The 15,844-nt window shown below is 34.6% G+C and overlaps 1 protein-coding gene across 2 annotated transcripts; it reads left to right on the forward strand.

Moving 5' to 3' along the window:
• Positions 1-675: 675 nt before the first annotated feature.
• On the forward strand, positions 676-14,065 carry LOC145328003 (gamma-soluble NSF attachment protein-like). 2 transcript variants are annotated; one of them, XM_080171538.1, is made up of 14 exons: positions 676-821; positions 1,497-1,540; positions 3,757-3,838; positions 4,534-4,637; positions 4,893-4,940; positions 5,587-5,672; positions 5,968-6,049; positions 6,531-6,578; positions 7,061-7,106; positions 8,402-8,461; positions 9,259-9,312; positions 10,677-10,703; positions 11,467-11,534; positions 12,278-14,065. In XM_080171538.1, exons 1-14 carry the CDS (start codon positions 765-767, stop codon positions 12,390-12,392), a joined length of 921 nt encoding a protein of 306 aa, XP_080027664.1. In that variant the 5' UTR covers positions 676-764; the 3' UTR covers positions 12,393-14,065. The 2 variants fall into 2 exon arrangements, with proteins under 2 accessions (XP_080027664.1, XP_080027663.1); XM_080171537.1 differs by lacking the exon at positions 10,677-10,703 and having other exon boundaries at positions 9,259-9,339.
• Positions 14,066-15,844: the final 1,779 nt, after the last annotated feature.

The following is a 15,844-nucleotide window of genomic DNA, read 5'->3' on the forward strand; positions in this document are numbered from 1 at the left end:
GGTAAAAATGTGAAAAATATAAAAATAGCCAAAAACCTGCAAAAAGGCAGTCTGACCGTCATTGTTGTTTTCTTCAAATGACGGGAAATTTGTTTTGATAACTTTAACTGAAAAAAGTTTGAAAATCGGACCATAAACACCAAAGATATGAGGAAAATTTGGAAAATATAAAAAATAGCCTAAAACCTGCTAAAAAGCAGTCCGACCACCATTGATGTTATATAGTTAATTGTGCTCCTTAATGATGGGAATGTTGTCAAAAAATTTCAGCTCTCTATCTTTTATAGGAGCCGAGAAAATCACGTTTCCCCCAATTCATTAATTACGGACGGACAGACGGACGGACGGACAGACGGACGGACGGACATTGTGAATTATAGTGTAGCTTCGCTACTAAAAAAAAATAACATGAAGTCTATTTTTTACATTACCAAAAAGTCTTAGTAAATTCTACACGGATATGGTTCTCTTTAACTGTGGAGCTTTCTATAGGTTCCTGAAAGATTACTTTGGGGTATCCTCCTACCGTCAATTTATATTAAATCGTCCCTAGAATTAACCCCTACCCCGCAGTTACCAGGTGATTTATATTGTAAAGACCAAGGACGTCCAATAGGGGGGGGGGGGGGGGTGATTACCCCGTCCCCCATTTATCAATTAATTTTATATTCTTTCAGACAAATAATTTGGCATGAAATATCGATGGTCTCTATAAAGATCTAAAATAGAAACGGATAGAATTTAATTTTTAAAAATCCTTTAAAATGTCATCTATCTTGGAGAAGAAGAAACAAGAGGAGGCAGAAGAGCATGTCAGACAGGTTTTATTTATAGAACTAGCGGCTTTGCCCCTAGCCTCTAGAGGCTTGGGCCAAAAGAGGTTTGATAAAACCAAATTTTTCGTATTTTAGATTTAAAATAAGAATGTAAAATTTTTTTTTATTTTTTGGGGGGGGAGGGGAGGGTATTTTTCATTTTTTAGGGGGGTTGGGGGTGTCCCACTCCCCAAGAAAACAGTTAAAAACCTTCCCGGGACCTATGAGAAGCTACACTTTAAAGGAGAACCCGATCGGTTCAGCGGTTAGCGAGATCCTTCGCTACAAACAAACAGACAGACATCGTTCTACTTTGTATTATAGATAGCTTCGCGTAATACTAGGGGCGTGCGCAAAGATTTGCCAAGGTAGATTCCCTTGAAGGGGGTTAATGAAAATGTCTCTCTCACTTTAATTAAGTTTATAGACGTCCAAGGGTAGGGGTAAGGGTGTTTAGTGTTTCCTCCCTCAAACTTTAAAACCCCTCAATTTACCACCCTCAAACCTTTGAATCGTCTCATTTAACCACCTCAAATTAAAAAAAAGATTACATCATTGCATATTTGCAGTAGGTGAAAAGCCTGAGGCCCTCAAACAAAAAAGTAAACAAAATGAAAAAGGAAGAACCTTTCTCAACAATTCAAAATTTGAAATGCATTGATTTCTATTATTTTTGATTAGGCAGAGAAATATTTGAAGACTTCACCTTTAAAGCTCAAATTTAGGTAAGAATTTATCTATTTTATTTACTAAATATCTCAACCGTTTAGGCCATTTATAGCCGAAAGTGAACCATCTCTAATACAAAGTAGTACGATGTCTGTCTGTCTGTCTGAAGCCTAAGATCTCAGTAACCACTGAACCGATTGAGCTCTACTCTTTAGGGAATACTAGCTGCTACGCCCCTAGAGGCCTCTAGGGGCACTTGAGGAGGGGGGAGTCGAATTTGATAACCCAATTTCTTATTTTAGATTTTAAAAGTAAAAAAAATATTACATTTGACGTTTATGTTTGCGTTGAACTCTCTTTCTAAAATTGAGAACGTAAAAAAATTCGTTTTTTTGTGAATTCTCTTGGGAGGATGGTGGTACCCTCCCCCAAAATAGTTAAAAACCTTCCTGGGACATATAAGAATCTACCCTGTTAAGGAGAACCCGATCGGTTCAGCGGTTAGCGAGATCCTTCGGTACAGACACACAAACACACAGACAAACAGACATCCTGTTACTTTAGTATAAGGATACTGATTCTGTGATTGTTTTAAGCTATTTTCTTGGGGGTGGGACTTCCCCAACCCCCAAAAATGAAAAATCCTTTTCTTTTTAAAAACTAAAATTAGAAACTTTTTTACTGTTTCTTTTTAAAATATAAACATAGGTTGATCAAACCTCTTGGGACAAAGCCCCTAGAGGCTAGGGGCGAAGCCGCTAGTAAATAAATATTATAAAAACGCATTGTGGATGCTTAGTTTTGTTTAATCAAAAGAAGGTGTAACAACTTTTTTTTTATAGCTAGCCGGTTCTTTTAGTAAGTAGTAGATGTAAAATTTTTCATAGAATTCAGATATGCAATCGGTTTTTTTGTAGACCTCTTATTTTTTAAGTAATTTAAGTTTTTTAAAAAAAGATTAAGTCGATTTTAAGGTACTAAAACGCAACAAAAAAAAGGAAGAAAATGTCCATTATGTACAAAAATAGTAAGATCTTTAATTTGACACCTTACTTTTTGAATTTTTCAGGTAATTAAAGAAAAAATTGATTTTTTTAAACCCACGAGAATAAAAACTTTGAACTTAATTTTATCATTTCACAGGTAAAAAAATATGGGTTCATATATACCTTCAGAATCAGAAAAATATTACGAATCCATTGTAAGCAAAATTGAAAAAAAGTAAAAAAATAAAAAATAAACAAATGGCCAATTATATTTTTTGTTCAGGCAACACTTTCGTCTTCCCTTTTTTACCCCCTCTTTACCCCCTTTCCATTTTTATACTCAATTCAAGAATTAAGACGTTGCCTGTATAATATAATATGATGTTTTCATATAATTCCTTTTATTGTAGTTTATATACTATATTGTAAACTTTTTATTTCAATTTTGCTTAGAATGGATTTGTAATACTTTTCTCATTCTAACAGTATATATAATGCCTATTTCTTATGCCTGGGGAATGAAAAAAATAAGTTCAAAGTTTTTATTCTCATGGGTTTAAAAAAATCGATTTTTTCAATAATTACCTGACAGAATTGAAAAAGTAAGGTGTCAAATTAAAGATCTTACTATTTTTGTTCATAATGGCCATTTTCTTTCTTTTTTTTGTTGCATTTTAGTACCTTAAAATCGACTTAATTTTTTTTTAAAACTTAAATTACTTAAAAAATAAGAGGTCTACAAAAAAAACCGATTGCATATCTGAATTCTATGAAAAATTTTACATCTACTACTTACTAAAAGAACCGGCTAGCTATAAAAAAAAGTTGATACACCTTCTTTAGAATTACAAGCCACAAAACAAGAATGAATTTTCCAGTATGGCTTATAAACAGATTAATATCCTCTGAATTAAAAATCATGTAAAGCATCGTATTACAGATAAGTTTTCACGAATATTAAAAGGAAAATCATAAAACCAATACCGGGCTAACAAAACTGTTTTTAATTTTTCATTTTAATATCCGCGGAAATATGTGTATAATACGATGCAAAAAAAACTATTTCTAGTCCCGAGTTTGAGCCAGCAGGAGACGAGTATGGAAGGGCTGGACAGAATTATTTATCTATCTATCTGTCTATCTGTCGACCTATCTATTCTTAGTCCCGAGTTTGAGCCAGCAGGAGACGAGTATGGAAGAGCTGGACAGGCATTATCTATCTGTCTATCTATCTATCTGTCTATCTATCTATCCATCTATCTATCTATTTATCTATCTATTCTTAGTCCCGAGTTTGAGCCAGCAGGAGACGAGTATGGAAGGGCTGGACAGGCATATAAAGTCGCCAAGAAATACAACGATGCACTGGTAACTAATTAATCCTTATAATAAAGTAAAAGGATGTTTGTCTGTTAGTTTTGAAACCTCAATGCCTTTTTCAATATAATGTTATTTTTATATTTAAATGATTCTATGATTCATTCTGTAGGAGTGGAGGTGTGTGATAAAAAGGGTGTGATGTATGATATTTTAGCCAGCTGCAAGTAATCCAAGTAATAATTTATAGAAGATATTATTTAATTTTCACCCAAATCTAGATACAATATACCAAAAGCAATAATGGATATAGCATACGTGGATAGTGTGACATGGAATTTTTTTTTTGTCCCCAATTAAGGTTGCTAATATAGTCCTTAAATATTAGCAAATACATTACTCTATGGTCAGGGGGAGGGGGTGAGTTATAGTCAAAAGGAGCGGTATATTAGCCAGCTCTGAGAACCATTTTATCAGGGTATTGCAATATCCACAATTTCGATATCTATTCCTTGAATTGTATTAAAACTTTGTTCAATTATGTGGATTACAACCAGCTTATACCAACAACGAAATAAGTTCGGAAAAAATCCCTTAACCTAAACGTGATTTTCAACTGTCGTTGGGGGGCAACACTTAGAATTAGAATTGATGACCTTTTTACCTGCCCCCCAAATATTATGTTAGATTTATTTCGCTTGTTGGCAACACCTTTTTCCTGGATTAAAATTCTTTGATTTTTGTAGACATGTTACCTTAAAGCAGTTGACTGTTACAAAGAGGTGCACCAGCTGTTCCAAGCTGCCAGGATGCTAGAGAATAGTGTCATGGTTGCAAAGGATATGGACAGGTAAATAGATAGATAGATAGATAGATAGATAGATAGATAGATAGATAGATAGATAGATAGATAGATAGATAGATAGATAGATAGATAGATAGATAGATAGATAGATAGATAGATAGCCAGATAGACAGACAGGCAGACAGACAGACAGACAGACAGACAGACAGACAGACTGACTGATATATAGCAATATAAACAGTGCTCAAAAATTGTAAATAGTAGAGAAATAAAAACTACTAATATCAATTTCTGATACAGGTTATCCGATATTTCTGACTATGCAAAAAGAGGTGCTTTAATGTACAGGTATACAAAAAATGTTTTTAATAGCACATCTATTCAATAAATAAGGTATGTCCTTCTAAGTCACCGAACTTACATATTTCCTTTGCAAAAGTATAAATTTCTGGGTGAATATTTCCTTTCTTATTATTAAGACATTTTATATTTTTTTGCTATTTGTATGTTTTGTTTATTCTATTGGTTTTACATTTTGCGTGATATATAATCGATATGAACTAATTAAATTGAAGCTTTTTATCAGGGTTCGGAGCCGCGCCTCAGCCGCGCATAAGCCTCAGTTTTAAACCTGCTTGTGAGCAGAAAAAGAAATTTTTGAAAGAAGGATTGTCTACTAAAGAGACAGTTTTATACATCCAGCTAAATTTTATAGTGATAAAATGACGATTTCACTGAGGCTTACACGCGGCTTACGCGCGGCTTCCGATCCCTGCTTTTTATAGTGCATATAAAAATTTACGTAATACTGGCTTACAATTGGTTAATTAAAATGTATACTGGCCTGCCATTGGTAATTTAGTATGTGTATTGTCCTATCATTGGTCATTTGTATTGTTTGACATCATGTTATTAGGCTCTATAATATATGCTGCACTACATATTTGTCATTTCTCTAAACTTTAAATTTAAAAAAAGTTTTATAATTTTAAAGACAAGTGAACAAGCCTGAAGCAGCCGCCCAACTGCTGGACAAAGCCGCCAAAATTGTGGCCGATTCTAGACCAGAAGATGCAATAGGTAATATGAATTAGTTTTCCAGTAAGGCTTCGAAACCGATTAATATCCGATTGATTAGAACTGGTTTTAGCAATGCTGAAAAATCATGTATAGCATCAAATAACAGACAATTTTTCACGAATACTAAAATAAGAATAATAAAATTATTGTCAGTTTTGTTAGCCCGATTCTTTAGCCATTCGGGGCTAACCCCCCCCCCCCCCCCCCCTTCCACCGCATGATTTCGTTTTAGGGTTTTTAAGCTAAAATTAAGGCATCATTTAGTATTTTATCAACCAATTAAATAACTGTTTAGATCTCTACGAGAAAGCAGCTGAGACTGTAGCCGTTGAGGACAGACCAAATGTGGCCGCTGAATATTGTGGTAAAGCTGGCAGGTATAATAATTCAGCAGTTGTAATATCTTAAATGATGGCAACAACAAAATTCAAACAAGTAAGATAACATCAAAAGCAGCGAAAAATATTTAGTAAATTATAAAGAAAATTAATTTTAAATGGACTGACAGAACAATTTATACAGTAAATGCACATTAATCAGAGGTTTTTTGTTTTGTTTTTTAAATGAAATTTCTGAATATAATCTCAAGTAGAAGAAAATAACTCTTCTCCTAACACAGTTCGATATTTACACGGGACTCGGCGGCGCACTCAAGTCTCAAATTAATAAACGTTTGGGTCAGGATGCCTAAAAATATATTGTACAGTGTGTTTTTTTATGAGAACTTATTTGAAAGCAATTTTGCCCCTCTTATTTATTATAAGCTATTAACCATTAAATTCTGATAACTGTAAGTGGGGTAAAATTGCTTCAAAAAGTTCTCATACAAAAAAACACAGTGTAGTTTAATGTTTTCAGAATAGCTGTGAGGTTAAAGGCATGGGACAGAGCCATTACAAGCTTAAGGTAAACAACAACAAAAAAAAACACGGGTGGGTGATTGAAGGGGGCATCAATCTCCTACCCAAAAGTCTGTAAAATCGAGCAATTTGAGCCCCCCTTTCAGCCCAAATTCATTATTATTATTTGATTCTTTATTTGTCTTTATCATTTACTTACAAAGATTACATTAAAAGTATAACAATATTAATTTAAAACTCATTTAAAATATTCAAGTTGGATAAAAATTGTTTATGTACACATATATAAAAGAATATCATTTCAAAATATCAGCCCAAATTCGGTTCATACCCTTTCTCCTGAAAAACAAGATTGCCTAAAATGGCCCTTCGTAACATAATGTACATGTTTTACCCAATGATAAGGCGGGATTGTTCACACTCTGTGTTATTAAAGGTCCAATTTACTGATTATGGATCAGGATCTATTAATTAAGTGCTTAAATATTTAATTAATGGCATACTAGTGCATTTGAATAATTTTTTTAGAAATGAGATTAAATACAGACAAGAAGGAGGCTCAACACCAAAAATGGTAAACAATATTTTTTGTAGAGAAATAAATTCTAAACAAGGATGACAAATCCTTAAAAGCGAAGCTCTGAAAATGTGTGACAGATGAATATTAACTCTTGTAGAGTGTCAGAACTGAATATACAAAATATAAATATATAAGTTTTGACAAAATTATACGTAAATTTGTCGCAAAACCTTTTAAATACAGAATTCTGTTTAAGAACATACTGACATTTTTAGGACTTGATTCGCTTATTATATTGTACCTTATTGTAATAGAAATCAGTACTCCAAAATTCGAATCGATCGGATGATTATATCACATAAAAAATTGTTGTTAAAAAAGTTAAAAATCAACATGTTTACAATGAACGTACGGACATTCTGATAACGATTATAAAGTTGCTATGCTTTCTAAATCGTACCTAACTTCTACAGGAATCATCATTCAAAGTTTGAAATCTATAGGACAATTCTAACATGCCTAAGTTAACGGAAAAAGCTATCTGTTATGCACGGACGGACGTACGGACTGACCCTAATTATAGAAAATATTTGCTTTTAAAATATGAGGGGAGGGGGGCATAACCCAACCCTGCAGTGGCCTAGCCCTGTGGGGCTATCCTATATATCAAATAAAACCATACCTAACTTGACCTATAGAAAACACAAACACACGTTATTGTTTTTAAAAGTGAGGCTTTTCTATAATTAGGGTCGGCCCGTCCGTACGTCCGTCCCTAACGGATAGCTTTTTTCGTTAATTTGAACATGTTAGAATTGTCCTTTGGATTTCAAACAAACTTGGCATGTTGATTCCTGTAGTAGTTAGGTACGATTTAGAAAGCGTAGCAACTCCATAATCATTACCAGAATGTCCGTACGTCCATTTTAAACATGTTGATTTTTCAACTTTTTGAACAACAAATTTTTATGTGATCTTATTATCCGATTGATCTGATTTTTGGTATATTGATTCCTGGGACAACAAAGTACAATATTATAAGAGAAGCAACTCTATAATCTAGTCCTAAAAATGTAAGTATGTCCATAAACATTAAATTCTATCAAGCAGTTTTTCAACAAATTTACTTACAATTCTGCTTTGACTCTTATACATTTATATTCTGATCACTCAGTTCTGACACTATACAAGTGTTAATGTCCGTTTATCCTACATTTTCAGTGCTTCGCTTTTATGGATGTTGTCATCATTGTTGTTATATTAACATGAGGCCGAGGGGGGTCAGTTTCTGTGCTCTTTGAGAGGGAAACTGTCTAAAATTGAATGCATAATCATTAACTATGATTCAGGCTGTTATGGGATTACTGTTGATAGAGCTGAAGAGAGGTGATAGAGTTGCCGCGGAAAAGGTATTTTTTTTATCCCAGTATGGCCTTGAAACCAATTAATATCCACTGGATTAGAACCGGTTCTCAGCCTTACTGAAAAAGCATGTATAGCATAGTATACAAACAAACAATATTCCACGGATATTAATATAGAAACCATAAAATTAATACAAGTAATATCAGCCCGGGTTTTCTGCCCCTCGCTCGGGGATAACAAAACTGGGTTTAATCTTATAGAATTCATTTTTATATCAGCGAAAAGCTGTCTTTATTACGATGCGATAAATAACTATCAAAAAATCATCCAAATGTGCTTAAACTTGGATGTAAATAAAATTATTTAGTAAGTGAACATAAAACAAGGATGAGTTTTCCATACAGACGAAGTTCTAAATCAGATGGTAGGACAAACTAACATTAACACTCGTAAATTGGCAGAACTTTAATATAAGCAGAATAAAACTTTATAAGTGTACACAAAACTTGAATTGAAATCAATTTCTACTGACATAGCAATAGTATACGTGGTACATTAGAGTAAAACACTAGAAGGGGTTAAATAAATATATCTCCCATTCGCAGTGTCCTTGTGCCGACTCTCAATTGGGTCTTTGAAAATCAACCAATGGTGTCGGTTATATGAACACAACCAAGTGGCAGAAAACAATTTGGTAGCAGACAATAAAGGTCATTGAAAAGGGGAGGGAGGTAGTTATCTGTATAATACATCTATACTATGGATCTGTTGGTGATACAATAATTAACGTCTCTTGTATTACACGGGTTGGATCAGACTTTCCAATATGAAACTATTTCAGGTATGGAGAGAGCTTGGAAACTGGTGTGATGGTGACATGGCCAGGGCTGTACAGAATATTATTCAGGGGTATGATGAACAGGTAAGTGTGATGGAGACATGGCAAGGGCTGTACAGAATATTATTCAGGGGTATGATGAACAGGTAAGTGTGATGGTGACATGGCACGGGCTGTACAGAATATTATTCAGGGGTATGATGAACAGGTAAGTGTGATGGTGACATGGCCAGGGCTGTACAGAATATTATTCAGGGGTATGATGAACAGGTAAGTGTGATGGAGACATGGCCAGGGCTGTACAGAATATTATTCAGGGGTATGATGGACAGGTAAGTGTGATGGTGACATGGCCAGGGCTGTACAGAATATTATTCAGGGGTATGATGAACAGGTAAGTGTGATGGTGACATGGCACGGGCTGTACAGAATATCATACAAGGGTATGATGAACAGGTAAGTGTGATAGTGACATGACCAGGGCTGTACAGAATATTATTCAGGGGTATGATGAACAGGTAAGTGTGATGGTGACATGGCCCGGGCCTTACAGAATATCATTCAGGGGTATGATGAACAGGTAAGTGTGGTGGTGACATGGCCAGGGCTGTACAGAATATTATTCAGGGGTATGATGAACAGGTAAGTGTGGTGGTGACATGGCCAGGGCTGTACAGAATATTATACAAGGGTATGATGAACAGGTAAGTGTGATGGTGACATGGCCAGGGATGTACAGAATATTATTCAGGGCTATGATGAACAGGTAAGTGTGATAGTGACATGACCAGGGCTGTACAGAATATTATTCAGGGGTATGATGAACAGGTAAGTGTGATGGTGACATGGCCAGGGCCTTACAGAATATCATTCAGGGGTATGATGAACAGGTAAGTGTGATGGTGACATGGCACGGGCTGTACAGAATATCATACAAGGGTATGATGAACAGGTAAGTGTGATAGTGACATGACCAGGGCTGTACAGAATATTATTCAGGGCTATGATGAACAGGTAAGTGTGATGGTGACATGGCCAGGGCTGTACAGAATATTATACAAGGGTATGATGAACAGGTAAGTGTGATGGTGACATGGCCAGGGCTGTACAGAATATTATACAAGGGTATGATGAACAGGTAAGTGTGATGGTGACATGGCCAGGGCTGTACAGAATATTATTCAGGGGTATGATGAACAGGTAAGTGTGATGGTGACATGGCCAGGGCTGTACAGAATATTATTCAGGGGTATGATGAACAGGTAAGTGTGATGGTGACATGGCCAGGGCTGTACAGAATATTATTCAGGGGTATGATGAACAGGTAAGTGTGATGGTGACATGGCCAGGGCTGTACAGAATATTATTCAGGGGTATGATGAACAGGTAAGTGTGATGGTGACATGGCTAGAGCTGTACATAATATCATACAAGGGTACGACGAACAGGTGCAGTGATAATTTTATAGTAGCGATGATACTCTATAACGGTAATTTTTAAAATTCGTTCATTATCTTCATTGATTGTCATTTTACTTATGGCCATTCATCCCTAATTGCAGCAATAAATTGAAAATCTATGACCCTCATAGCATTATCTAGAGACTGGAAACCAAAGTGTTATAGAGATGATTTTAATTTTCCAGAATCAAGAACACTAAACTAATATAGCATTACTAATGTTAAACCAGCTGCTAGCAAGAATATGACTGCCCCTTTTTATTCTGTTTATTTCTCTTGCCCCTTACCCCACCTCCCTTCTCCCTTCTCCCCGTCTGCTACATTCCAAACTAACACAACGAGTGTTTATCTCCCTTGCCCCCACTTCCCTTATCCCTTCTCCCCGTCTGCAATATTCAAAACATACATAACGAGTAGCGGCATTTCATGCGCAAGTCCCCAAACTCAGTCAGAAACTGCTAAATTCTTGCACATTCCCTTTACGCCAGTCCCCAAAGTCTGAGACTCATAAAAATTGAATATTTGATCCATTGTCCCCTCCCTTACTCCCTGATTGATTATAGTGTTGCTACGGTTTCTGACTTGTACATGCAATATTATTACAGAAATCATAAAGCCAAGTTTTAAATCAAAAGGACAGAGCTGAATTAACGATTGGATCTATCCGTTACTGACGGATGTACGGACAGACACTAAATGTCAGATAATTTTTAATAACAATCCTAATGATTAACCTTTCTGTATTATTAAGGATGGAGATATGGTGAGTGCTGGCATTGATTCTCCTGTTATTCGCAATCTGGATCTAGATTTTGCAAGGTAAAACTTTGTAAAACATGATGAAAATACGATCAGAGATCTTAAGGGATAAGAAAATGGACAATAAGTTGATGTAAACCCCTTATTATGATAAACAAAATGAACCATCTTAAGTTTAGACTAAATGTCGAGCACAGTCCCTTATTTTGAAAGTTAGTTTTTTGCTTTTTTGTTTAATACTTCAGATCACGTAAATTTGGGTGCTGGGTAGTTTCGCAGGGTTAGGTCATCGCAGGCAGGAGTAGACCCTGCAGGGAAAGTACACCCGCGATGGTTAGGCATACAAGGGAAAGAACTACCACACCGCTTATTTTCAATTTATTTTAAAAGATATTTTTACGGTGGGGGTCAGTGCACAAAAGACAATTTGAGGAATAGCACAAATTCGAGAAATGAATAGGCATCTTAATATATATTTTCTCGTATTCATTTGAATCCGGTGGATAGGAATTGGTTCTCATCCATACGAAAAAAACTATGTCTAGCATCGTATTATATCCAGCTTCCTACTAATATATAAAAATGGACAATCATAAGATTAAAACCAGTTTTTTAGCCCGTGCCTTCAGCACCTAGGGGCTAAAAAAACTGGTTTTAATATTATAATTGTTCATTCCATATCCGCGGAAAGCTGTTTATAATACGATGCGAGAAATAACTATTACATGTTCAAACACTTGTTCACAACAGTCAAATTTAAATTTCATTTAAATCAAGCAAATTACTTTTCAAAATATTTTTAGATTATCCCGCGAGTTGCCGCGTCCAGCTTCCAAAACAGCTGACGGAGGAGATGGGGAAGGCCAAGGGGGAGGGGAGGGCGAAGAGGATGATAATGGCCTCAGTGGACTTTGCTAGAGAGGGGGGGGGGTGGTAACAAGGGGGAAAAGTTTTATATACTTTGGTCTTTTTTCCCAAAGAGCCTAGCGACCACATAAACAACCCCCAATAATGTTTTTTGTAAATAAATTGAAAAAAGGGACCTTTTTTCTCTGCGTGTCTAACCCCTGCGGGGCTAACATATACACTATCCAATATCACCAAACCTAACCATCATTTTACTTAAACACACAAAAAAAAATTCTCCACTTATTTTCAATTTATTTCAAAATAAGGAAAGGGATTTATGTTTTCGGGTATCGTTCCTTTCGTGGCAGCTCACCTTAAGGGGCGATTCTTCGTATTTTCACAGTAGCTTTCCTCCTATTTCTAGCCATTTTAAAAATACGACGAATCCCCCCTTAAGGGGCGTTGCCACGAAAGGGACTATTCCCATGTTTTCCACTGAGTACTATTATGGAAACCAACTAAGAATGATTCCCATTTACATTTTCGTGACAACTTTCCTAAAACAATTAGAGACTTGGATTAACTTAACAATCATACATAGACAAAATATTATTACATTTACGTCACAAAGATAAAAAGTTAGACACTATTACTAGGTTCTTATGCTTATTGTTAAGGATCTAGTGCAGTTAACGGTAAAATGTTCTGGGGTGTTAGCTGGTAAACGGCTGAACGTAAATGTCATATACACCGGTTTAAGCGGCATGAAAGGGCCTATAAATAATCTGCAATAGCCAAGATCCAATGAAGCACTGATTATTTGTAGGCCATCTTTCTTTCGGTTAGAATTTCATGCTAGCATAATTTTCGGGTAGTTCATAGATTTTTTGAGATAATCGTTGCCAGGAACATTTTACCGTTAACTGCACTAGATCTGCCGTTTGAATCCACCCTTTCCAATTGTTAAAAGCGAAGCTTTTCTATAATTAGGGTCGGTCCGTCCGTACGTCCGTAAGGAGTAGCTTTTTTCGTTAATAAAGGGTAGCAACTCTATAATCATTACCAAAATGTCCGTACGTCCATTTCAAACATGTTGATTTTCTTACTTTTTACTCAACATATTTACTCACAATTTTGCTTCGACTCTTATACATTTATATTCTGATTAATCAGTTTAGACACTATATAAGTGTTAATGCCCGTTTGTCCTACCGTTTCAGTGCTCCGCTTTTATGGATGTTGTCATCCTTGTTTATAGGAAACTACATATGATTGTTTGTTAACTTTTAAGGGTGTTTCACAATGTTATATAATTAAAACACTGGCATTTTTGGTATCTATGAGTTATTTCTCCCCTTTAAATATTACGTGATAAATAGTTATTTATCGCATCGCATTATAGACAGCTTTCCGCGGATATACAAAATTTGACCCTCGGGGCTAACAATACTGGTATTGATTTTATGATTTTTTTATTATTCGTAGAAAATTGCCTGTAATACGATGCTATGCATGTTATTACAGTATGACTTAGAACCGTTTAATTGGTTTCGAAGCTATACTTCAAATATTTTTGAAAAATTATTTTGAATTTTTGTGTGAAACGAAAAATATTATCATGTCAGTTGTATAATAGACATTCAATTAAATTAATTGTAAATGTAGATTGCCTATAATTTATCATTGTCTTTTGTTATAACATTGTTGCAGTTGTTTTAAAAATAATAAAAAGATTAAAAGTATTGTAAATTTTTTTTAAAACTTGATATTTAAAAAAAAGTTTTCTATAATTAGTGTCGGTACGCACGTCCGTCCGTACGTAACGGATAGATCTTATCGTTTATTTAAAAAAAAACAAGGATGACAACATCCATAAAAGCGAAGCTCTGAAATGGAAGGAAAAACGAACATTAACACTTGTGGAGTGTCAGAACTGAATAAACTTGATATTAAGTCTATACAAAATTGTAAGTACATTTGTTGCAAAACTGATTAAATTCACAATACTGACGATTTTAGGATTTGATTATAAAGATGCTTTAATTATAACACTATACCTTGTTGTAATAGGAATCAGTATTAAAAAAAATCAGACGAATCGGATAATTTTAACATACAAAAATTTATTGTCAAAACAGTAAAAAATCTGCTTGTTTTAAATAGATTACATAAAGTATTAAGATTTTTTTCTGAAGATTTCTATACGTACTTACAGAACTAATTGAGTTCTTCCTTTTAGGGAAGCATAGGTCCCGGAATGGTTTTAAGCTATTTTATGTTTGGATTTTAGCCTTGGAATGGTTTAATGCTAGTTTTTCTGCTCCTCCTTAACCCTTTGAAGACAAGAGTCCCTAGATGCATGGGGGCACCTGCTAGTTTATTATATAATAATTAATGCATAAAGTTTTTTTTTCAATTGTTACACTGACGGATCTTGCTAACCTTTCAATGTAGCTTCTCTAAGGTCCAGTGAATGTTAAAAAAACCCTAATAATTATTATGATCAGTTATATTAAATTACACCCCCCCCCCTGAGAGTTTGTCCTTTCTTTAAAACTAAAATTAAAAATTGGCAAGGATTAACACCATCCGCCCCCCACCCGTCAAGTGATCAAAGAGGTCTCTATGGGTATAGCCGCACGACTTATATGATTTGATACTCATTATGAAGCTAGATATTTTTTGAATTATCCTTCATTAACACATTCCATTATCTGGCCAAACATGTATTCGGCACAACCATAATAAAATGTACATTATTCAAACAATTCAAACCATTTTCCAATTCAAAGTGGAAATTTGCAATGAAAATAAATTTATTTTATGTAAAAATTATAGCAAAATGAAATAGAAAAATAAGTTTTATATTTTTTACATATTTCATAAAACAGCCAAAAAATATTAAATAACTATTATTTTTGTTGATTATTTGCAACAATAGAATAATATTCCTTATGTTGATGAATTTAACATTTATAACAAAAATGACCTGGTAAAAAATATTGTCAAATATTGATTTTTCTGCACAGTTTTAAAAATACCCCTCAAAATTAATTAGTTTTTATGAGTATAATATCTTTTAATGTTATATTTGCAAAATTTTAGTCAGAACATACTTGCCGACATGAATAAACTTAAAGGTTTCAGGTGTTTACTTCAGGTATGGCGTAATAAAATTAAAGACAATTTTAGCAATTTTAAATATCAATACAAATTTTTATGAAAATCTATGTGTGTGTTTAGCCATAGTTTCTTAGGGTTTGGACCTAGTCATGGAGTAGAACTAGACACTTTTGAATAGCTACAAGGGCCAATTCAAGCTCCATGTTCAAGTACATAATGACTTGACTTGTTGTCACATGATAGTTACTCTTTATTAACTCACTTTTACTGAGTATGGCAGGTGTCCTAAATTAAGTCACTGAAACGAATGATGCTCTTTGCAGGGATAAGGGCAGTACTGTTATTAAGTACAAAACCAAGGGGAAGTTGCTTGAATGTATTACAACTGCAAAAATTTA

This window comes from Acartia tonsa, chromosome 9, assembly GCF_053477335.1.
Source record: "Acartia tonsa isolate MP-2025a chromosome 9, ASM5347733v1, whole genome shotgun sequence".
Taxonomy (NCBI): Eukaryota; Metazoa; Arthropoda; class Copepoda; order Calanoida; family Acartiidae; genus Acartia; species Acartia tonsa.

Bases quoted from the DNA above. Each gene is read 5' to 3' on its own strand.
- LOC145328003 (XM_080171537.1), top strand. From the start codon at position 765: ATGTCATCTATCTTGGAGAAGAAGAAACAAGAGGAGGCAGAAGAGCAT. The intron at 3,839-4,533 runs GTAACTAATTAA...TGATTTTTGTAG, and splicing joins AGAAATACAACGATGCACTG to ACATGTTACCTTAAAGCAGT. The intron at 9,340-11,466 runs GTAAGTGTGATG...TGTATTATTAAG, and splicing joins TTCAGGGGTATGATGAACAG to GATGGAGATATGGTGAGTGC.